Source organism: Bos indicus x Bos taurus, chromosome X (assembly GCF_003369695.1).
Source record: "Bos indicus x Bos taurus breed Angus x Brahman F1 hybrid chromosome X, Bos_hybrid_MaternalHap_v2.0, whole genome shotgun sequence".
Taxonomy (NCBI): domain Eukaryota; kingdom Metazoa; phylum Chordata; class Mammalia; order Artiodactyla; family Bovidae; genus Bos; species Bos indicus x Bos taurus.
The window spans coordinates 16,465,227-16,490,812 of record NC_040105.1 but is presented as its reverse complement, the minus strand read 5'-3'; the positions used below and the strand labels follow the sequence as shown (position 1 = coordinate 16,490,812).

The 25,586-nt window shown below is 39.8% G+C and overlaps 1 protein-coding gene across 8 annotated transcripts in view; it reads right to left on the bottom strand.

Moving 5' to 3' along the window:
• The window catches only part of PPEF1 (protein phosphatase with EF-hand domain 1), a 157,448-nt gene that overhangs the window by 58,825 nt on the left and 73,037 nt on the right, over positions 1-25,586 (bottom strand). For 6 of the 8 annotated variants that reach the window (XM_027534408.1, XM_027534407.1, XM_027534413.1 and 3 more), the window contains 3 exons: positions 18,011-18,171; positions 10,567-10,681; positions 5,583-5,629 (listed from right to left, as the gene is read on the bottom strand). In XM_027534408.1, coding sequence (XP_027390209.1) covers positions 5,583-5,629; positions 10,567-10,681; positions 18,011-18,171 — 323 coding nt within the window. The remainder of the gene's footprint in view (positions 1-5,582; positions 5,630-10,566; positions 10,682-18,010; positions 18,172-25,586) is intronic. The other 2 variants (XM_027534415.1, XM_027534414.1) reach the window with 2 other exon arrangements.

Genomic DNA, 25,586 nt, shown 5'->3' with positions numbered 1-25,586 from the left:
CTTTTAATAAATTAAATAATAAGTTAAATAAGGATGAGTTAAAGCCTGGTCACTAGCTGCTTCTAGAAAGAAGAGAGTGAGCCCATGGCTTACACTGAGGTGCCTTAGTCCTGTGTGCTCCCATGAATGAACCAGAGGAGAGCGTCACATGCGGGCATTACCTATCACTGGGCTTTAACACATTGCTGATGCACTGAGTAACAAGAACCAGTCACCATCACAGAAACTCTACCTTTTCCTGAAGCAATCAAGTGACTGCTGTGGTCACAGTGAGCATTTGCTGTAATCCTCATGCAGGCAAGCTCTGCATCTGATGCCTCGAGAGAAACCCACCACTCTCTACCTCTCTCCTCATTTTTAAGGTGTTCTTCCTTTCCTCCTCATCTGCTTTCCTGGCCTATTACTCCTTCCTCACCTGATCTTTCTTTTTTTCATGCTCTCTCATCTTGTACCTAAGAACCAACAACACTCCTCATACTGCAGCACTGCTCAAACGAATTTTCCAGATCAATGAAGTTTATTCCTTTAAAAGCTAAAATACATTTTTAAATTACTTAACCATTCTGGCTAAGAGTTCTGAAAATGGGCCATTTGGTCTCTCTACTTCTTAACAGAGTGTACATCATAGAACTTCAAACTTTCTTGACCATGCAGGTTCATCAATCTAAGCATCCCCTCAGGCACATCCCCTCAGAAGGGCTCAGGACGGAGCTCTTCCCGACACACAGCCCCATAACACTTAATGTTACTGCTTCATTTCTACCTCATTTTGATAGTTTTAGATCTCCTCGTACTGTCAGAAAGAATTTTATTTTTCATCGTTCTCATTCTATCTCACTTCTCCTTTCCCCTCTCACTCCCTAATCTGTGGCAGCGTGGGTAACCAGACAGGCAAACTTACAGGAATAATGTGTCAGATAAGGTTTTGCAGATATATGGTCATTGGGCATTGAGTAAGGGCCTAGAGCTCATCCCGTGAGTAAAGTTCACTGGATTTCTGACAGTGATTTCAAGAGTTCAGAGACCCTTTTTACTTAATTCTGGACTTGGAACCATAGGAGTGATAATAAGATGGGAGTTTGTTCTTTGGACAGGTGGATATCACTGTCCTTTGTATTCAGGTAGAAACGTTGTACCCAGAACAATTTCTGTTCATGGTTTTAGGCCTACTCTACTTGTGTGATCTACCACCATTACTCATTTAAACTTTGGATAAAAAGTAAGACAGAAAAGGCAAATTGCTGACTGTCACAAGTTACAGATCACCATACAGCATAGCTTCTTGAGATGCGTCTGTGTCCTGCCCATTCCTTCCTTGGCCTCTAACTTAGCACACTCCTTACCCACAAGCTAAGTGTCTCACCATCCTCGCAAGGCCACCAGGTCACTCTCCCTTCTCAGACACCATTAATTGCATCATCTTTTCAGTTTCTTAAGATGGAAGCCTGCTGTCATCAATGGCTCTCCCCTTAGTTGTCTTTTTTAAACCAGGCAATTTCAAGATTCTGGTGCATGTAGTTTATTCCATGTCCAGGGTACTTTTTATCTGCTCCTCACTCAAGTCTGTTAAAATTCTAACTCATGGCTCTACTTTCCAAATATCTTATTTCCAGATATTCCTCTCACCTCCCTCTACTCAAATCTATCCCAAATAACAGAGCTTTACTCTTTCATCACTGGGCTCTCAATCTCCACTTCCTGAACACCATCATTGGTTAACTCTCAAAATATTTCTTGTTTTCATGTGAATGCTATAATTTCACCTTAAGTCCTTTTTATAGTACTTCTTACCACCCACCTCCTCCTGTTCAGTCTTTACATTAGAACTTTCCAGTTTTATATATTCCATTTAGTTTTGCCAATGAAATTAAAGAAACATTCTCTTCTCGTGTCTGTGTACTCCAGTGTCCCTTCCCTGATCACACCTTAGTATCTTCAACTACCTCTTGAGAAATTTTCTTTTCTAATTGCCTAGGAAGTCACTTTTCCCATTTAATTTACTCAACTATTTTCCCTTTTCTGTATTTCCCCCAAACCTCCAGAGAAATAATTATCAGATATTCTGCTGTGGTTATTACCCACATGCCTCCACCCTTCCTCCATCCTCAGACTGTAATCGTCAAAAATAACAAGACTGCACTTCTGAACATTTATATGGTGCTACGTGTAGATTTAAACAAATCCCATTCCTCAAACTGTGTAAATGAACTCCCTTCTGCCTTCAACTCATTCAGCAAGACATCCCTCTGGAAATCTTGGCCTCCCTTAGGAACGGTGCTGGACTCCTGACTCCTGCAGGCCTCTGGAAGGAAAGGACCCATTCCTCCCCAGGATGGAGACCTCAGGGTCAGGAGCTGGAGAGGGTTCACCTGCTCCATAGGGCCACCAACAGACCAACACTTTGCCAGTCTTGGATAAAAGCCTCTCGTCCTTCTAGGCTCTGACTAAACTTCCTCTCCTGCTTTTATCTCTCAGGCCTGTGGCCAACTCACTCACCACACCTGCTATTCACGTGCTTGATCTCCTCATCTCCAATATTCTCTTTCATTCACTTCAACCACCGACATTCTGGACTCCACCTTGGACCCATTCATCTCCTAGGACTATACCCCTTGCAACTTCTCAACCATCCTACTTCCTGGGTCTTCACCCCAGTAAGCCTGCTCCCTGATAAATATATACACACACACATGGGCTTCCCAGGTGGCATAGTGGCAAAGAATCTGCCTGCCAATGCAGGAGACACAAGAGACTCAGGTTCAATCCCTGGGTCAGGAAGATCCCCTAGAGTAGGAAATGGCAACCCACTCCAGTTTTCTTGCTTAGAAAATTCCCTGGACAGAGGAGCCTGGCTAGCTACAGTTCATGGGGTCACAAAGAGTCAGACACGACTGAGCAACTGAATACACACACACACACAAATACACATACATATGTATATATGTATATATACACATATACACATACGTATATACATAAACATATATATGAATCACTTTTCTGTACACCTGAAAACAATATTGTAAACCAACTATATTTCAATAATATTTTTTAAAAAAAAGAATATTGCACGTGGAGAGGCACAGCTGCACAAACCGTAAGTTCCCGCCTCGGGTTCCCAGCTTTCCCTCAAGGTGAGCTTGAGCTAGTCCCTTGTTCGCCCCCACGGACCCACAGTTCTATTTGCTGCCCTAAAAGGAGTTATGGGACCGCGGGCTGGAGTGAAGGCTGAAGCAGGGGAGGAGCCAGCTGGGGCCACGTGCTCCAGAAAGAGGCCGCGGGACCGCGCTGTGGATGCAATAATGCAGCGAACCACGGTCTGCCGCTGCTTGGCACTGGACGTGGGGTCCCCTCTGGAGGTGCCAGGGCGTGGTGGGCCAAGCAAGGGACCGAAATGGGGCTGCGGGATGGTGGTCAGTGTCCTTAGAGGAAGGGCACTTTGACCCAAGCACCAGCTCGGGGCTTCCATCGTCCGCTGGTCCAGCCCTCGAGAAATTGCTCAGATTTGGAGATGAGGAGACGTGCAGTCACGTGGCGGAGTCGGCTCTCCGGTTTTCAGTGTATTCTCAGGCTTCCTAAATACGCATGTTGACGTACCGTCTTCTTACTTATGGAGCATTTTGGTTCTTGCTCTCAGGCTCGGGTGGACACGGGTGACTTAGAGGATAGGAGACGAGGGAAACCAGGTGTGTGAGGGCCTGAGGCCATTGTGAGCTGAACCAGTGCAGGTGGAAGTCATCTTGAGGTAAGCTGATCCCCTTGGCCACCTCTGGTGTCCACTCCGTTCTGGTCATCTTGGCGCTGGGTAGCATCTGGGGCCTGAGGCCCTCAGGGCAGGAGGAGGATGAGCACCCTTTAGTTTCCCAAGTCATTTTCCTAAGAGAGCTTTGGTCCTGCTGTTGTGTTAGAAGAGGCAGCTTCGGCGAGTTGGGGACCCATTCACGAAGCCACGGTGAGGTTCCGAACCTGTGCTTGGGAGGCGGGTTTCAGATCCCAGACACTGGGCCCCTTTGTGGTATTGGGCAAGGGCTGGGTGACGAGCCTTCTCTGTAAGTGTGGGACCCCTGGGAGTGAGGTGCTCCTGGAAAGCAAGCACTCAGGCAATAGAGTGAGTCCTCCAGCTGCAGCTGGAGGAGGCCAGTGGCCAGACGTGAAATGGAGAGGGACCCTGTAGGGCAAGGAAGACATTATGCCCTGGGGGTGCTGGGTAGGCCTTGGGCGCCACTGACCCAAGGGCGACCCAGCACACCTGGCTGTAACCCCCAGTATCACTGCTGACTCCAGAGTAGTACATGTGGACCCTCTGTCCCAGAGCTGCAGACTCTTGAGTGTCTGCGTCAGGACCGACTGGGGCCAGGACCCTGAGAGGAGGAAGCTGTGGAAAGAGGAGAGGTCCAGGTCATGAATCCAGGGGAGTTCAGGGCAGGGGGAGAAAAGGGCCAGGCTGGGGCTGCCAGCCAGTCCCTTTCCTGTGCAGACAGAGTGTGATCAGAGCTCAGGCCACGGCACAGAGTCCCAGGGCTCTGCTTCTGCAGTCCCAGCACCGGACTAGGGTCCCCACACCCTTCATATCTCCTGCCTCACCAGTGGGAGAGGCCTCTGTGCACAGCTGCTCCCCAGATCCTGCCAGTGACACCCCATCAGTGAATCTGCCTACTTGGCCCTGTGCAGGGCAGGCAGTACTGGGAGGTTTCAAAAAAAAAAAAAGAATATTGTAGGCAAAAAAGGAATTAAGGGTCATGGAGGTTACGTGGCTTACTCAAGCTCTTACAGTCCCCAAAGAGTAAAACTGATTTCCCGTCATAATAATCAGACTATATTTTCTTTCAGGCTATTTGAGATACCTATGCTGTGACCAATTATTTGACATGCTATCTTGTGGGGAAGACGTTCCGATCAAAAAGAAAGATGAAGGGGACACCACTCTAAAGGTAGAAGTTACCTCAGGATCAATTTTCTATATCTAATCATCCCATAAGCAAATATTTAGGTTGCAGTGCTAGCTCAGAGAGAGAAATGAATTCAATCAAAGAGATGCACAGAAACTCCATGCCAGCCAAGCTGCTTTGTGCCCTCTGTGCAGGCTTCCACAAACAACACTCAAACGAAAAGGAGTCACAGCATTGGAAGAGCAGCCGAGCCCAGCAGTGGTGAATCAGGGTGGAGAAGAGAGCAGTTTGGAACTTTCTATGGGGGACTCCTTTCATGCACAATTAGTGTGCACTGGAGGAGAAGACTGCTGTGGCCTGCTCACTTCTGAACAAAATAACAATAAAGTAAAAAACTGCTCCCCTCTCCATCCTGTGCCATCTACACATTTACAAAGTAATAAAGAACATAAATACCATCAGGCACAAATCCTAATGGATCTACAGATAATACTAATATTAAACAGATACTCAAATCTTTAACTCTTTTTGTGGGGGAAAAAAACCAACAAAACTTTCAACTTCTTGAATAAAAAATATCCTATTACATCTGTATTTGTACATATCCCTAATAAAACTAATACTGTTATCTGCTGTAGTCCTGCCTTCCCCCAACAAAAATGTAAATAAATATTTAGCAAAACAATAATTTACCTTATAGAAGATCAGAAAAAGGTCATCTAGCTTCCCATGCAAATCACCTGAAAATGAAATGAAAAATATCAGTATTCAGGAGGAAACAAGAAAATGCCCTTTGTACAAAAGAATTTAAAACCTGAAATACTGCTGATACATGCCAAGCATTCTCAGGGCATTGGGTTGCTATCCTAAGATGATATTAATTCAAGAGACGGTTTGTTTCCATAGCACCCTGTGGAAACTTCATCCCTTTTCCTATAGGGGGCAGCATCCAATGTCACGATTTCCTATTCATTCCTGCCATTTATGCTGTGCTTAGCTGACTCTGTGCCAAGTGCCAGACTAAGGGTTTACATGAACTATCTTGTTCAATCCTAAAACCACTAGTCAAGTATGGATGTGAGAATTGGACTACAAAGAAAGCTGAGCACCAAAGAATTGATGATTTTGAACTGTGGTGTTGGAGAAGACTCTTGAGAGTCCTGTGGACTGCAAGGAGATCAAACCAGTCGATCTTAAAAGAAATCAGCCCTGAATATTCATTGGAAGGACTGATGTTGAAGCTGAAACTCCAATACTTTGGCCACCTGATGCGAAGAACCAACTCATTGGAAAAGACCCTGATGCTGGGAAAGATTGAAGGTGGGAGGAGAAGGGGATGACAGAGGATGAGATGGTTGGATGGCATCACCGGCTCGATTGACATGAGTTTGAGTAAGTTCTGGGAGATGGTGAAGGATAGGGAAGCCTGGCGTGCTGCAGTCCATGGGGTCGCAAAGAGTCGGACACGACTGAGCGACTGAACTGAACTGATAACCACTCTATGAGATGGGTATTGTTTTCACCATATTCATTTTACAAATGAGGCTCAGAGTAGTTAAGTAACTTACAAAGTTGTCCAGCTACCAAGTAGCAGAGCTGGAATTCAAACTCAACTTTATCTCACTTCAAAACTGTACTGTACTCTACTGCCTACACTAGGAGAATCTCTAGAAGAACAGCAATATTACTTATTTATCATTAAACCCCTAAATGCCTCCTATAGTACCTGCTGCATAGTAGGCATTCAATAATTAAATTCAATTGCTAAATGCACAGCTTTTTAAAGCCACGTTTTCAAGGACATGCAGTAGAATCTGAAACTTAAAAATTCTGAGTAGATATTTGACATTCTCTTAATGAGACTATTAGCAAAAATAAAAATGAAAGCATTGCTTTATAAAACTCAAGAAATCATGTAAATATATGAAGCCATTAATTTAAAAACAAGAGCAAATATGTGAATATTCAAAAGCCATATTTGGATAACTATTTCTAGGTAAATATTTGTCTTTCATAAGCTCTGATCATAAACTTTTATTCCTTATATCCAACTTTATTACCAAATGTAATTTAATTTAGGAATACTTTCCCCAGTTGCTACATTCCCCAAATGCTACAAACAAAATTAACCAAACATATACAAGAGGTAAGTCTAATTATTATGGGAGTAACAAAATAAAAATATAACATCACCAGCACTTATTTATAAAATGACTACAATATTAATATTAAGCAAGGAGATCAAACCAGTCGATCTTAAAGTGAATCAATCCTGAATATTCATTGGAAGGACTGATGCTAAAGCTGAAGCTCCAATCCTTTGGCCATCTGATGCAAAGAGCTGACTCACTGGAAAAGACTCTGATGCTGGGAGAGATTGAGAGTGGGAGAAGGGGACGACAGAGAATGAGATGGTTGGATGGCATCACTGACTTAATGGACATGAGTTTGACCAAGCTCCGGGAGTTGGTGATGGATAGGAAGTCCTGGCATGCTGCAATCCATGGGGTCACAGAGTTGGACATGACTAAGCAACTGAACTCAACTCATTTACATATTGTCTAGGGCTGCTTTTGAGCTACTAGGGCAGAGCCGAGTAGTTGGCCACAGAGACCATATGGTTTACAAAACCAAAATGTTTATCATCCTGTTCCTTAAAGAAGAGCTTGTCAAGCCCTCATCTACAACAACATCCCTCATGGTTAAAGTCACCCGTGTTAAAGATCTTGGCTAAAACATACTCATATGGCCAAAAGTAAGCACTTCATATGGGCTACGGTAGAAGAAAGTTCTGGAGAGCTGTTTTTGACACCTTGATACTGTTTCTTGCTGGGTAACCCAGAAAAGGACCCACCACTTTGAGCTCATCAAAGTGAGATGTGATGATCTTCTCATCAGCAAAGTGAGGATAATACAAACTTCTCCACCCACTTCAGGGGGACATGGGGAGATGATGGATGCCAAGGTGCTCCACAGACCATGAAGAGCTACAGGAATGTCCAGAGGGGTTGCTGCTGCTGTTCTTAATGTTCACTACTATGTGCTGTTGCCACTGGATCCTACAGAGACCCTGGAACTTTTCCGTGATCAGCAAGGCAAGGATAGCACTGGTCACTGGGAGATTTACCAGTCGGCAAAAGCCATTTGTGGAACTTTCAGCAATATGGAAATCAAGAGATTCACTGGCTTCATCTTTAGGAGCTTTCAAAATTGTGTCAAATAGAAAAATGTAGTTTGGAAAAAATGTGACTTTTAAATTGTTTCCAATTTCACATTAGGAGCTTTGAAAAGCTCCTATTTAAGGAGAGCAGCCTTAAAATGGGACTGCAGAGATGAGTGGTTCTTAGTTCAAGGCAGATCCCAAGGATCCCCAGTATCTCAGGTTTCTGGGAGATAGTGAGGAACAGGGAAGCCTGATGTGCTGTAGTCCATGGGGTCACAAAGAGTAGGACATGACTTAGCGACTGAACAACAACAAGAATATTAAGAGCGTATTAATACTACTTCATACTTAAATCTCATTGCTCTCACTCCAAATCTAAGGAAATAAAAATGGAAGAACTTTACTTATTAGTTAAATATATATTTTTAATTATTTTGTTTTCCTAATTCTCTTCAGGATGACTTGTCTTTCAAAGCTTTGGGTAGTCAGAAGTGTTGTAGCTAGCAAGCTAATAAATGAATTGGTTTCAGCATATTAAGAGTTGAGGTTACAAAGATATAACCAACTTCTAGTTGGACAGCAAAAGATAACACTCGATATATCATGTAAAAGCCACAGAAAGATATTTTCACTGCATATAAAAATATAAGTACATACATGGTTAACTTTTATAATATAAATGTAGACTAAAACACCTATATTTCATGCACATTAAGAACCATGAGCATGTTTAGATGTGCATGTAAAAAAACTGCAGCTGGAAATTAAAATAATGGTAAAGGTTCATCATAATTTCTCTCCCTTTCCTAATACTGTCTTAAACAGAGGATGGTTTTGAAAATGTGGCCCCGATTTTAAATGATGGCCAAATCTTTCTAGGTTCAATCGGGCTATTAAAGACAATTTAATGAAATTTCCTATGCTATGGAAATGTATGAGCCTGGATTTTCCTTCTACCAATGGTGCTATGTGGGAAAAGTCTGGAAATATTAATAAATGCCCAAGATGTATCTTTTAAAAAATGCAACTGTCCAATCAATCCATTCCCTAATCCCTGTCTTGTGATGGAAAATGAAACACCAGTCAGAGCAGTGCATAATGGGACTGGGATAGCAGATATGGGACTGGCTCTAACCTGGGATGCAAAAGATCTGAAATTCTGACTCTGCCACTAACCAGCTGAGTGAGCTGGGGTGGAGAGAAGAGGACAAGTTATTACATAGAAATGCATGGAAGGCAATACCATTTCTGGGCCTCAATTTTATCCATAAGAACAAGGGATAGATCAGCTGACCTCTGTAAGAACCATTCAGTCCTTACACTTTGTGATTCTAGAACTTACATGCCCTCTAATTAATTCATGTCTTCTTCTAAATCCTTTTATGCAAAGACAAGTCTCCAATGGCAACTGGAGGTGTACTAGAAACATACAGGAGCAGATCACAGTCTCTGTTTGGCTTATTATATTACACTTTGAGAGCAAATCTTGCCCTGGCTCCACAGGCTTCATTGGCTGGCCTGGCTTCCTAAGCCTCATAACTCCAAATTCTTTATCTGCATGGAAAGTAAAAGCCAATGAGGCCTTGAATAAAAGTTCCCCCTGCTGAGATGCATCATCTGGTAGGCAGAGATGTGGTAGCCTGATCAGGTTGAAACTGAACCATTAAGGACTCATCAAAAGCCTGAGTCCGGGCATGACATGGAGCATATACTGCTACATCAAGTCTCTGTCACCACTATCAGATGCTAGAAATGGAAATGGTTGAATTAGATTGTCAAATCCATTCTACCTGCCAGAGTAAAAGAAACATGGGCTAATAAGTGATTTGGAAAATAACAATCACTGTGTTGTAACCTAAAGGCTTAATTAGAAGTTAAGAGAATTGCTGTTCCTTCCACACACTCCATTCTCAGACAGTTGCAAGCATGCTGAGCACCAACTGTGTTGAATTTCAATGTGTACTGCTTCCTGAAGCAATATCCTGCCAGGCTGGCCTATATGATAACAAAATCTCAGCTCTTGTTATTTAGAAGAACAAGGAAAAGATTTTTGGGACATTCTCACTCTTCTAAAAGCTGCAGATACCAGCTGAAAAATCTCAAACAGCAGCCGAGGGAAGAGAAGAGTTTAATCTCCACCCTGCCTTGGGCTTTTCCCTTCCCAGCAGAAGTGGCATGCAGAGGCCCATCTAGAAAAAGCAACATGGAACAAAGACAATGATAGCTAGATGGAGAGCAAAGAATGCTTATTCCACCCATGGGTAGTTTTCTGTATTAAAATGCTGCCTGCCTTTATAAAAAGCTAAGAGTTCTTTAATTTCTCACATAATTAATTCCTGCCAGCTGGTATGCAAAACAAAGACAAGATGGGGAACAGTAGTATCATGATAGATAACTCTATATTAACACTTTTCCCTCAATATAGTCCAATGTACACAGTTTTCAAGTTAGGCCAATGATGTAGAACCAAGAGGCTCCTAAATATTAATCTGGCAACTGGGCTCTGGAACTTACCACAGATTGTTATCTCTTTGGATGGAGATGTGTTTGTATGAGTGAAATTCGGCATTTGCTGCAGGACTTTCTTGGTTTCAAACAGCACCTCTAAGACATAATAAGCATGAAGTATCTGTGAGGGTGAAGAGGAAATAGATATAATGAACTAGGAAGAAAGGCATGAGTGCATAGAAAGCAATGTATTATCCTGGCACAGTATCTGGCACATAATAAGCCCTCACTAGAGATTTGTACGGAGAAGGCAATGGCAACCCACTCAAGTACTCTTGCCTGGAAAATCCCATGGATGGAGAAGCCTGGTGGGCTGCAGTCCATGGGGTTGCTAGGAGTCAGACATGACTGAGCAACTTCACTTTCACTTTTCACTTTCCTGCATTGGAGAAGGAAATGGCAACCCACTCCAGTGTTCTTGCCTGGAGAATCCCAGGGACGGGGGAGCCTGGTGCGCTGCCGTCTATGGGGTCGCACAGAGTCGGACACGACTGAAACGACTTAGCAGCAGCAGCAACAGCAGAGATTTGTAAGTTGAATGAACGAATGGTTCCTAGCATGTCTATAGTCTCATGTTCTTAATTAACATCACCCATTCACAAAACATTTCTGATGATTCTTGGTCCTTAGAACCCAAGAGAGGAAACAGGGAAAAAAGGAGACTCCCCTGGCCTAAGAAATTAGCAGGCAAAAACATAAAGAATAAAAGGAAAGGCAGGAAGAGAGAAGGAGAAAGAAAAAGAGGGAGAGAAAGATTGGACAAGAGGGGCTTCTTTGCATTTCTGTGCAACTTCCTGCCCCCAGGCTGGAAGCTAGGTGGGGGTGCTGGGTTAGGAGACCTCACAAGGCAGCCAGACAAGCCTCAAGGGACTCCTGAGCCAGGTGCCCCTGCTGTGGCTCAGTATTTGGTACACAGATGTGAGGGTACAAGCCAGCAAGCACATTTATACACAAGTCTAAGTGTAAAACGTACTGCAAAGTCAAGTAAACAATTCCGATTATCTCCTGTGATGACTATTCATTCCTTGGTCTCCTCCAGTTACAGTGTTGATGAAAGCATTGTTTTGGACAGATTTACTGGGTTTTCTCCTCCAGGCTTTTTGGTTTATCATTCTCTTTTTTAATTATAAAATATTCCAAATACATAATCCAAAAAATGATGTAGCTGATACAAACTTAGGTTTCTCCAGTGGTCACATATGGATGTGAGAATTGGACTGTGAAGAAAGCTGAGCGCCGAAGAATTGATGCCTTTGAACTGTGGTGTTGGAGAAGACTCTTGAGAGTCCCTTAGACTGCAAGGAGATCCAACCAGTCCATCCTAAAGGAGATCAGTCCTGGGTGTTCTTTGGAAGGACTGATGCTAAAGCTGAAACTCCAATACTTTGGCCACCTGATGCAAAGAACTGACTCATTGGAAAAGATTCTGATGCTGGGAGGGATGGGGGGCAGGAGGAGAAGGAGACACCAGAGGATGAGATGGCTGGATGGCATCACTGACTCAATGGATGAGTCTGAGTGAACTCCGGGAGTTGGTGATGGACAGGAAGGCCTGGCATGCTGCGATTCATGGGGTCGCAAAGAGTCGGACACGACTGAGTGACTGAACTGAACTGAATACCACTTTATGGTCAGAAATGTTTGTACCTGTATTGTCCAATGCAGTAGAAACTGGTCACATGGGGCTATTGACCACTTGAAATGGGGCTAGTCAAAACTGAGACATAATATAAGCACAAAATACACACTGGATTTTAAAGATTTAGTATGAAAAAAAAGTAAAATATCTCATTAAAAACTTTTAATACAATTACATATTAAAATGATAATTTTACATGTTGGAATACATAAAACACATTATTAAAATTAATTTCACTTTTTTCTTTTCACTTTTATAATATTGACTACTGATGGTTTAGTTGCTAAGTTGTGTCTGACTTGCAACCCCATGGACTGTAGCCCGCCAGGCTCCTCTGTCCATGGGATTCTCCAGGCAAGAATACTGGAGTGGGTTGCCACTTCCTTCTCCAGGGGATCTTCCCGACCCAGGAATCGAACCTGGGTCTCCTGCATTGCAGTCAGATTCTTTACCTACTGAGCTATGAGGGAAGCCTAATATTGACTACTAGAAGATTTTAAATATGTATGTGGATCACATTATATTTCTATTGGACAGCACTGACTGGTTTAGATTATTGGAGGCTAAGAGAGGTTGTTATCTACATACTGTTCAGATAATGCTTTAGGTGAGCTTCCTAGATGGCTCAGTGGTAAAGAATCTGCCTGCCAAGCAGGAGATGCGGGGTTTGATTCCTGGGTTGGAAAGATCCCCTGGAGGAGGGCATGGCAACCCACTCCAGTATTCTTGCCTGGAGAATCCCATGGACAGAGGAGCCTGGCAGGCTACAGTCTATGGGGTCACAAACAGCTGGACACAACTCAGGGACTAAATAACAACAATGCTTTGGGTATCAGATTTAGGACAGATGGAACCCTTTGGAACAATCCTATCTCATGGTGTCCTGAAGTTTCCATTTCCAATTAAAATAATGAAATTATTTTCTAATCAAAAATATTTAAGTTTGGAGAATTTTCATGATTAAATAATTAAAACAACAACAACAACAACAGGAAGCAGGATTTGAAGCAACGTGAGAATTAGGAAGAAAGAGAAGGGACCCTGGATGTTGATTAGTAGGGAGCAAGCCCTATTTCCTGTCTCCCCACACCTAATGGATTAATAAGGATTCCCCCCACAAAAGCATTTTAAATCTATTCAACTTGATAGGGTGAGTCAAACCTTGAATGTAACCTTTCCTTTAGCCACATTTTAAAGGAACAGGCAAAACACTTTGATAAAATGATTTACTAATATATGAACTGGCATTTATTTAATTTACTGATTCCTAAAACTGGCTTCAGTGTTACCTTAGCTTGCCACTGTAGACTTTTTGGACCATTTGTAGCATTAATAAGAGTAATTGCTGCCTGAAAAGGCAGCTGTTTTAAGTTAAATTAACAAATATTCATTGAGGATATATTGCAACAACAGAAAATTCCTGTTATGAAAATAGTTTTTCTGGGTCCTTTTTCAATTGTCTAAAATCACGTTGGTTATATTAGTCCCTACAGAGCCAGTGTACTTCTCTTTCAATAGCATTTTAATTGTGTTTACAATTGCAATATTAAATACTACTCAAAAGAGTTAACTCATGTTGGTTTATATGCTTATAAATATATTCAGATTAAATGGCAACTCAAATAAAATATTCACATTCTTTTTAAGGCACTTAGAGAGGAAAATAGTACTTTTAAAGGATTTTCTTTTTTAAAAAGTAACTAGGGAATTCCCTGGCTTCCCAGTGGTTAGGACTCCATGCTTTCACTGCTGAGGGTGTGGGTTCAAGCTCTCGTTAGGGAACTAAGAGCTCGCAAGCTGTGCAGCATGGCCAAAAAGAAAAGCAACTAGTTTTTAAACAGAAAAAGAAAAGTTCTTTGTAAAGTTGAAATACAAATTTAAATAGCAAAAAGAAGCATAACAATGAAAAGCAATTCTCCTTCTTTGCCAGACATCAGTCCCCTTTCCCTATCCCACAAAACAGCCACTGTTTGGAGTATCTTTCCAAAAAATATTCTATGTACTTGCCAGCCTATAAAAATCAATATAACTACATATGAATATGTAAACATATATATAAGCACATAATTCCTTAAATAACATGTGGTATATTCACACAAAGGAATATTATTCAACCAAAAATAGGAATGAGGTACTGATACATGCTACAGTATGACTGAACCTTGAAAACATTATGCCAAGGAGAAGCCACCAGGCACAAAAGGCTACATATGATTCCATTTATATAAATGTCCAGATTAGGCAAATCTGTAGAGACAGAAGGTAAACTGGTAGTTGACAGGGGCTAGGGAGAAGGGAGAAATGGGAAATAACTGCTTAATGGGTACCAGGCTTTGTTTTGAGGATGATAAAAATGTTCTGGAATTAGACAATGGTGATGGTTGTACAACACCGGGAATATACTAAAAACCAATGAATCATACACTTCCTTTAAATTGGTTTAAAAAATCAATTTTATGTTATGTGACTTTTATCTTAATTTTAAAAAACCATATATATATATATATATATATATAATGCTTATTAATTTTGTTTAACAAATAGGAACACACTGTACACTATGTTGAATCTTTTCGTCTTTCCTTAACAACACAATCTTTTCATTTTTATAAAATCAAAACTGTCTATCTTTTCAGAGCTCCTTGGATTTTGGTCTTATCTTTTACATCCTTGAGCATATTAAGCGTACTTACTTTAAAGTCTGAGTCTGATAATGCCATTATCTAAAAACTCTATAGGTTTGTTTGCACTGTTTGTGGTTCACCTAAGTTTTCTTTCGTGAATCTTGCATCTTCCTATGCTTGGTTAACACTTGTATTAAGTTCTGGATATTGTATATGAAAACTTGAAGAAATAACTTGAAGCCTATTTTCTTACAGAAAGGATTTATATTTTCTTTTGGCAGGTGGCTAGGAGCATTAGCTGTCCAGGATGATCTCAATTTTAGGAATTAGATGATTGAAAATTTTGCTTCAGACCCTACAGAGCCAGTACTTTTCACTCACTCTTACTCCTAGGGTATGCCCTTAAGGTCAAAGTGATGGTTTCGGGGTGATGTCAGAAAATAATGGAGCAGGTAGTTCCAAGATCCCATCCCTCTGCAGAAACACTGAAAAATCAAGCCAAAAAAACAGATCGAACAAACAAACCAGTCAGATCCAAATTCATCAGAACTCTGGAAAATAGTCAAAGCTCACAGCAACCAAGGAAATGCTGAATCAAGAAAGAGACAACTTAAATATGGTTCAGTCAATCACCTGGTGGCTCAGACGGTAAAGAATCTGCCTGCAACGCAGGAGTCCCAGGTTCAATCCCTGGGTCAAGAAGATCCTCTGGAGAAGAGAATGGCTGCCTACCCACTCCAGTACTCTTGCCTGGAGAATTCCATGGACAGAGGTACAGTCCATGGGGTCACAAAGAGACACAACTGAGCAACTAACACACTAAGTAGAAAGCAAAGGCGATGACAGATTTGTAAACAGTCAAGCCAAGTGGTAAAGGAGTAGTATACCAACACAGAGCCAGTCTGCAGAGATGAGATTTTTCGTCCTTCCCTTCTTTCTTTTCCCCTTTCCTCCTTCCTTCCTCTGGCCTTTCTCTCTCTTTCTTTCTTTCTTAATGGCTCTTGGTGTTCAAGGAAATCCTTATCAAAACATTAAGTGAGTACAGGCTAAAAGAAAAGAAATTTCAGGGGATTTCCCTGGTGGTCCAATGGTTAAGACTCCACACTTCTACTTCAGGGGCACAGGTTCAATCACTGGACAGGGAACTAAGATCCTACATGTTGCATGGTATGGCCAAAAATATAAAAATATTAATAAAAGTAATAATAAATAAAACTAAAAAAGAAAAGAAACTTCAGATACCCCTCATACAACTATACCTAAAAGACATCTACAGAATACTCCACCCAACAACAGCAGACTACACATCTTTACAAGGGCTCATGGAACATTCTCCAGGACAGACCAGATGTTAGGCCACAAAATAAGCCTCATTACATTCTAAAAAACTGAAATCACACAGAGTATCTTCTCTGACCACAATGGAATGAAACTAGAAATCAGTAACAGAAGGAAAACTGGAAAATTCACAAATATGTGGAAATTAAACAACGTACTTTTGAACAACTGATGGGTTAAAGAAGAAATCACAAGGGAAATGAGAAAATACTTTGAGATCAACAAAAATGAAAACATAACATACCAAAATTTATGGGATACAGTGAAAACAATGCTTAGCAAGAAATGTATGGCTGTAAATGCCTACAAAAACAAAGAAAAATCTCAAATGAAAGCCTAACTTAATGCTTAAGGAGCTAGAAAAAGAAGAGCAAATTAAACTGAAAGCCAGCAGAAGAACTAGAGTGCAGATAATTAAATAGAGAACCAAAAAATAAGAGAGACAATCAACAAAACCAAAAGTTGGATCTTTGAAAAGAGCTACAAAGTTGAGAAAATTTTACCTAGACTGGCCAAGAAAAAAGAGAGAAAAAGCAAATAACTATAATCAGAAATGAAAATGGGGACATTACCACTGACCTAAAAGAAATAAAAAGAATTACAAGAGAATATTATGAACAATTGCATACTAACAAATTAGATAACTTAAAAAGATGAAAGGGACAAATTCCTGGAAACACACAAATTATCAAGACTTACTCAAGAAGAAATACAAAATCTGAACACATCTAGAACAAGCAGAGATTGAATCAGTAATCATAAAGTGCAAGACCCAAGAGCTTCACTGGTGAACTCTACAAAACATTTAAAGAAATAACACCAATCCTTCTCAAACTCTTCTAAAATACAGAAGAGTAGGAAGCAATTCCTGACTCATTCCATGAGGCCAGTATTATCTTGATATCAAAACCAGATAAAGACACCACCGGAAAAGAAAATACAAACCAATATCCCTTACGAATAAAATGTAAAAATCCTCAACAAAACACTAGCAAACCAAATCCAACAGAATTTTTAAAGAATTACATACAATGACTGTGGGATTTATTCCAGGAATATAAGGGCGGTTCAACATAAGAAAACTAATCAGTGTAATACACAGCATTACTAGAATGAAGGGGGAAAAAAACACACAATAATCTCCACTGATGTAGAAAAAGCATTTGACAAATTCCAACACCTTTTCATGATAAAGCCACTCAGAAGACTAGGAATAGAAGGAAACTTCCTCAACTTGATAAGCATCATTTATCAAAAAAAAAAAAAAAAATACAGAATATTAGCCAGACATTAAAATAAAGGAGTACTGAAACATACTATGCCATGAATGAACCTTAAAAACATTATGCGAAGGGAAAGCAGCCACATACAAAAGGAAACATATTATATAATTCCATTTGTATGCAACGTTCTGAATAGAAAAATCCATAGAAAGTAGAACAGTGATTGCCTGGAGTGGAGGAGGAGGGAATGGTAATGGGTGTGGCACTTCTTTGGGAGGCAAAGAAAATGTTCTGGAATTTGATATTAGTGATTGTTGCACTATCTTGTGAGTATACTAAAAAGCACTGAATCATACACTTTAAAATGGTGAATTTTATAGTATGTGAATTACATCTCAGAAAAAGAACAAGGAAATACTGTGAGCCTATAGACAGAAAGGAGGTTTTTGTGCACCTTAAGAAACTTCTATTTAAATGGTTAAACAAAGCAGAGGGTAGCGCTCACTTTATGTGAAGTTTTTTCCCCAAGGGAATGCATTTCTGCTGTAGTGTTTTCATTCATTCAATAGATAGTTATTGAACACATGTTATGTACAAGAATAAGGACAGTATCTGCTTCCACTTGCCTGTTGTTGCTTGAAGGCCTCAATAAGTAAATCAATGTCCGTAAAAGTGAGAGGAAATTGCAGCCGAGGACCACAGTAGGAGTCTGGGATTTCTATCAACCCCAAATAGTCTTGTCTATCCTTGTCCTGGATGCTGCTACCAAAAAGGCGAGTTACTAATCCTGGAAATGGAAAGACAGGAAGGGGGGGGGAATCAACATTCCCATACTTAAAATACAATTGATACCTTCTTGAATATCTAGCCCATGTAAAGCACTGTGTTAAATGTTACACATACCAAGATATCCCACACATAACCATGAGGAATGACTTGTTCTGAGATCAGTAGGTATATTCACATGAATCATCATTATTCCTTCCTGGGTGGACATTTTACCAAAGCAGTGAGTTCATTAGTGAGGAGGAGAGGATGGCGCACAAAGAAAACTGATCAATCAAGGTATTTTGATGCTCTGAAGGGCTTTCCAAGTGGCTCAGTGGTAAAGAATCTGTCTGCCAACGCAGAAGACTCAGGTTCTATCCCTGGTCTGGGTACATCCCCTGGAGAAGGAAACGGCAAGCAACCCACTCCAGTATTCTTGCCGACCAAATCTCATGGACAGAGGAGTCTGCCAGGCTGAAGACCATGGGATAGCAAAGAGTTGGACACGAGTGAGTGACTGAGCACAGCACAGCTCCAGTTCTACCTTTTTTTTTTTTTTTTTTTTTGCGCACTCTAATATCTTAGAGTTTTACAAATGAGGCTGAAGATGCATTGTATTTGATTCAAACATCTGTAACTTTTCAGGATCCACAGAAAATTAAATGGCAACATTCAATTTTTTCCTGTTAAATACTTCAAATTTTACTTAGCTGTAACTGATTTGTTTCTCTCATCACATAAAAATAAATTTTCTGACATGATTTTTCTTTCTTCTTGGTAACAAAGTAGATAAAGTTACATGACCAAACACAGGCAGAAATTCCCAAAGGGCCTCTCTCTGGCAGAGAAATTTCTGTGTAACAGATTACCAGCACTGCTCATTTCAGTAGGTGCTGAAACCCAGGATCTCTTTCTTGCTAGACTGCCTATGAAACAAGAAGAGAAATCTGGCCAATTCAGGTGGAGAAAGATGAAAAGGGATATGGCAGACTGATTGCAAAAGTATCCCCCATTCTCTATTCCAACCTCTGGTCATGCCCTTTTTAAATAAGATTCTGCAGCCACCCTCATTCAGAGCCTCTTTCTCCAGTCCTTGAAGCTGGGTTGGGTTTGTGACTTGAGTTCGATTGAAGAATGTGGTGGAAATGTTATGTATCGGTTCTAAACCAAGGCCTCAGGGCGCCTTGTATGCTTCCATGAAAGCATGCCACTCCCACAAAGCCAGTCTACTGAAAGCTCCAAGATCATGCAGAACAGAACTGAGTCATCCTAGCCAAGGACACCTAGATCAGCCACCAGCCAGCAGACCTGCAAACACATGAGTGAACTCCAGCCAAGACCTGAAAAACTCCCAAATCAAGTCTGCCGAGATCTGTAGAAGTGCTCAACTAATCTGTAGACTTGTGAGCAGAAAGAAATGTTTATTACAGGCTACTGAGTTATTGTGGTTGTTTAATACACAGTATTATTGTGGTAACAGATAAGTGACATGGAGGATGATAACATACTCTTCAATTCATTAACACTGAATTGCTACTAAGCTCATTAATCAGAAGCTCTCTATAGGCTTGGAAGGTACAATGTCAGCAGATATAGACAGAAAACACCGCTTTTCATAATTCAGTTAGAATGAGAGATTACAATTAAAAACTAAATGAAATTTCCTTCTACAGTCATTATATTTGGTAATTTTAAAATGCTTTCTAAATTATTGTGTACCCCAATATTTTGGGGGGACAGTTGATGATGCTTTATAAGAAATTAAATTTAGGAGTAACAATGTCTGTCTTCACTGAGATACAGCAGAGGCTATTTTTCTCATTTGGATACGGTTTGAAATTTGAAAAAAATTACTATTTCATTTTATGTTTGAAAACTAGAAATGCAGAGAAGCTTCATAAATTTTATCTCAGGTTCCTTTTGTAGGCAGAAAAGCCAAAATATTCTACCTATCTTAATGATCATTTCTACTTGGTAGTCTTTCTTAGAATTGCAGTTTACTAAAAAAACAAACAAAAAAACCCTTTCCTCTTAACTCTACATACTGAAAAATTAAGCTCTTCTTGGGAAAACACAACAAACAAACAAAACCAAAAACAACCCTGTAGTTTCACTATATCATTTTAAAACTAACTAACTGAGTAATCCCAACTGGTGAGGTATAAACAAGAAGTGACTCTCTTTTCCCGATCACTGCCTTCACCAGTGTTCTGTCAAATTTCCCTTTCTCATCAGCTAAGTGACACATCATGTCAATGCCATCAGTTCTGGTTATTAAAACTCAGTCATGTTATTTAAGACCATAGTAAAAATATTGTTTTTCTTCTTTAAAAGAAATACAATTTGGTCCTTCCTTTCATGCATCTGACGATTCTCACTTCTTTTAAGTTCAGTGATAAATACATGAAAAAGCACCATTTCCCTAAACCTATTCTTAATCAAAACTGCTCAATATAAAGTATCAGTAAACATCAAGTCATAATCCTTCTGCTGTTTTTTATCCACATAAAAAAGAATAAAATAGATTCTCTTCCAAATATGGGTAGCTAATGTGGGTCAATATATGAAAATAATCAAAAGCTTTAACATTTCTAATTTATGTACTATCCTTCTGGGCTGTAACTATTGTAACAAGTAATAATAATCTAATGAATGCCAGCAACATAAGAATATTTGCAAAACATATAATTAGAATTAATCCTTACCTATTTGGTTTACAATTCTATCAACGTGAATCTACAGTAATTAAATATAATAAAATCCTGAATTACAATAGAATTATGCCTTTACAAGTTGTTCTAAAGAAAATACCTCACAAATACCCCCTACACACAATCTTTTCTTTTACCCAGTACAGACTCAAAATCTGGACAGGGAAAAATCTAAAGCCCATAATTAAAAAAAAAAAAACAACACAATTTCTGCCTCTACCACCCACATGTCACTTTGAAAACAAGCTCCAGACATTGCTGGAAAAAGAAAATCACCAACTGAACCATGTTTATAGTTACTTCATTTCTGAATTATGAATCTGGATTAAAACCTTGAGTGTCCATACAGTAAGTTAAATAGATGTCAAAATGACATTTTTTAAAATTCAACACCTGTTCTTGATTTTTTAAAAAAACTCAAACAACTAGGAATGGAAGGCTACCTCCTTAATATGTATTTTTTAAATGCCCACTTTCACTGTTTCATTTTAACACTGTTCTGCTATCTCCAGCAAATACAATAAACCATGAAGCAAAAATAAGAGCAGTGACTACTGGAAAGAAAGATACAAAAATAAACTTACTTTAGATATTGAAATATCTAAACTCAAGGAAATCAACTGAAAAACTTCCAGAATTGATAGGAGAATTAAAATAGTACAGAGGTTAATCTCACTGGTTTGAACCACAGCTCCACCACTGATAAGATGAGTAACTTTGTGAGACTACCTTTGTAAGACTTAGTATTATAAAGACGGATGATAATAATATTAATTCCACTGGTTTGTCATGAAAACTAAATGAAATATCTGAAGCACTTGAAGACATGGCACATGGTATTTAGTAAATATCAGTAATAATAAAAATTATTATTTAATGTTACTGTAAATAGTAACACAGTATAAAATAAACAGAAACCAAAAGCTTTATTAAATACTAATCCGGTCCCATCACTTCATGGGAAATAGATGGGGCAACAGTGGAAACAGTGTCAGACTTTATTTTTTGGGCTCCAAAATCACTGCAGATGGTGATTGCAGCCATGAAATTTAAAGACGCTTACTCCTTGGAAGGAAAGTTGTGACCAACCTAGATAGCATATTCAAAAGCAGAGATATTACTTTGCTAACAAAGGTCCATCTAGTCAAGGCTATGGTTTTTCCTGTGGTCATGTATGGATGTGAGAGTTGGAATGTGAAGAAAGCTGAGCACTGAAGAATTGATGCTTTTGAACTGTGGTGTTGGAGAAGACTAGAGAGTTGCTTGGACTGCAAGGAGATCCAACCAGTACATTTTGAAGGAGATAAGCCCTGGGATTTCTTTGGAAGGAATGATGCTAAAGCTGAAACTCCAGTACTTGGGCCACCTCATGCGAAGAGTTGACTCATTGGAAAAGACTCTGATGTTGGGAGGGATTGGGAGCAGGAGGAGAAGGGGATGACAGAGGATGAGATGGCTGGATGGCATCACTGACTCAATGGACGTGAGTCTGAGTGAACTCTGGGAGTTGGTGATGGACAGGGAGGCCTGGCGTGCTGCGATTCATGGGGTCGCAAAGAGTTGGACACGACTGAGTGACTGAACTGAACTGAATAATCATTAGGTTGAGATAGTGGGGAAAATATCTTATGACAGCAACAAAAAATATAAAATACCTGGCTTGATAGGACATTTTGATTGATCTGGGAAGTAGAAAGAGAAGTCAAAATAACATTTTCACTCACTCCATCCTACTCCCCACTTCCACCAGCCTCTGTTAAAACCACTGCTATTAATATATATAGGCTTTCTACCTGTGAGAGGAGGCTAATGCGAAAAAGCAACCTGGGGAATGGATGTGTAGAGTCTCCCCATCAAGTCCTGTGGATTAGTTTTGAGCAAGCAGTAGGACATGCAGATCACCTCTCACCTCTGGAACACTTAGAATATCTCAGGGTACTCGGTGGCTCAAAGTCAAAACCATTAATCTGGCCCTCGTATCTGGAAATGTTAAAGTGACCTTGTGGTCCCAAAATATATCCTGCTTAAGGGTCACAGCACTTCCGCCAAACAGGCCTAGGTACATTTGGGACATTCCCACAAAAAAGGGCTAACAGAAAGCAACCTACAGTGATGTACAGCATGGTGACTCTAGTTAACAATATTCTACTCCATATTAAAAAGTGCCAAGAGAGTGTATTTTAAAAGTTCTCACCACACACACAAAATTATAACTGTCTTTGATGCATGTATCATTAAATAACTAACACTGTGGTAATCATTTTGCAATATATACATATATTAAATCATCATACTTTACACCTTAAATGTATGTAAGATTATGTGTTAATTATAGTTTAATAAAGCTGGAAAAAAAATTTTAAGTGAAATTAACATATAGCAATAATACGTAAATCTCTTTTTCTGATACATATAATAACTAAATCAGTATGATTCATGGACTATATAACAGAGAGATGTATAAGATAACAGACAACCCAGAAATATATCCTATTACACATTTTTAAATGAATATATTGAACATTATAAAAGAGTTACTACAAATTACAATGAAAAGATACATTATGAAATAAATGTAGGAAAAATTAGGTAAACTACTTGGACATTTGCTTTGCAGTTGTGTTTTTTAATTATTCTCAACTACTAGGCATCAAAATTTCCTTGTTAGTTTGTCAAAAATTCAAAATTTATGAAATGTTAACATTTTTAAATTCAAATCATAAAAAACTAGAAAAATAGGCATAGTCATCCACATTTGAAATATTTTAGGGCCTTCTAAGTTAAAACCAGGAGTCACAAAGAAAGATATTTAGGATTCATTTTGATATTTGGCAAAACTAATACAATTATGTAAAGTTTAAAAATAAAATAAAATTAAAAAAAAAGAAAGATATTTAGACTTGAAAAGAAAAATATTTTAAATAATTAATGGATGAAAATTTCCTAAACCTGACAAAAATATCAACTTCGATATAACAGAAGCTCAGTAAACCCCACTCAGGATAAATAAAAACGAAACCTCATCAAGGCATTTTATGGTTAAAACACTATTTTTCAATGATGTCACTTTGGTTATTTTGTTTCTTCCCCACCTTCTTCAGATGATAGAAGGGGACGATAGAGGATGAGATGGCTGGATGGCATCACCAACTCAATGGACATGAGTTTGGGTAAACTCCGGGAGTTGGTAATGGACAGGGAGGCCCGGCGTGCTGCAGTTCATGGGGTCGCAAAGAGTCGGACACGACTGAGCGACTGAACTGAACTGAATACAATTAAGTTCACTTGTCACAGTGTGTATTCTATTTGGGAATCACATTCTCTCTTTCTTCCTGTTTTTAATTATTTTTTTAGGGATGTGAAATATTACTATGGTTCTAAGAATCAGAACTACAAAAAAGGTATTCTCAGAGAAATGTCACTTTTCTCTCATCCCTCCTACCTAATCCCCATTCTACCTGTTCTTTCTTCCCTGCTCCCACTCATCCCTCCATTCCCTCATTCCCTGTAGGTAAATATTGCCTTTCATTTCTGATTTATCCTGTAGGTTTCTTCTGTATTTTTACACAAATGAGCATACACACACACACTCATATCAGGCAAAGGTTTCTTAAGCAGGATACAGAAAACATTAACCATAAAAGAAAAAAACTGTTCTACATTAAAATCAAGAATGTCTACTCATCAGAAGATACCACTTAAAGACTAAGGGGATGGATAAAAGTCCTAGATGGGGATCAATATTTGCAATAAATTTATCTAACAAAGATTCACAGTCTCATATTCAGAATACTTACAGAACTCCTACAAATTGGTAAGAAAAAGGCAGATAATCCAAAAGAAAAATGAGTAAAAGACCTGAACAGGCATTTTGACAAAATCAGATGTCCACATGACTGTTAAACATTCAAACAGGTGAGCAACTTCTCTGCTCACCAGGGAAATGCCAATTAAAGCAGAAATGTGGTATCACTACATACCCACCAGAATGGCTAACATGAAAAGGACTGATAACTTCAAGTGTTGATGAAGACACTGAACTACTAGAACTCTCCTACACTATTGGCAGTATAACTTGTAACAACAAGTTTTTGTTGTTTTGTAAACAGTTTTGTAAAACTGTTTATCAGTACCAAATAAGGCTGAACATATGTATGCCCTGTAACTGCAAATCTCCTTTCCTGGGTTGTGGTACATCTTTATAAATAAGTGAAAGTGAAAGTGGAGTCGCTCAGTTGTGTCCAACTCTTTGCGACCCCATGGACTGTGGTCTACCACACGTCCATGGGATTTTCCAGGCAAGGGTACTGGAGTGGGTTGCCATTTCCTTCTCCAGAGGATCTTCCTGACCCAGGGATTGAACCCAGGTCTACAATGCTGTAGGCAGACGCTTTACCATCTGAATGCTGCTGCTACTGCTCCTTCAAGAGATGGATCTTTCCTAACCCCTTTGAATCTGTACCTAGTCCTGTGGCTTGTTTTAACTAAGAGGATATGGCAGAACTGATTTTGTGTGAGCAGAGGCCCAAAGAGGCTTGCTGCTTCTCCCTTTGCCCTCTTGGGATCCAGAGGCCATGTAAATAAGTCCAGGAAATACTGTTGGGCAGAGGCTACATGAGGAAAAGTGAGATATCCAAGTTCATAGCTAACATCAAACTTCCACACGTGTGAATAAAACCATTTGGACCTCCCTCCCCAACCCAGCTATGCTGAGTAAGCCCAG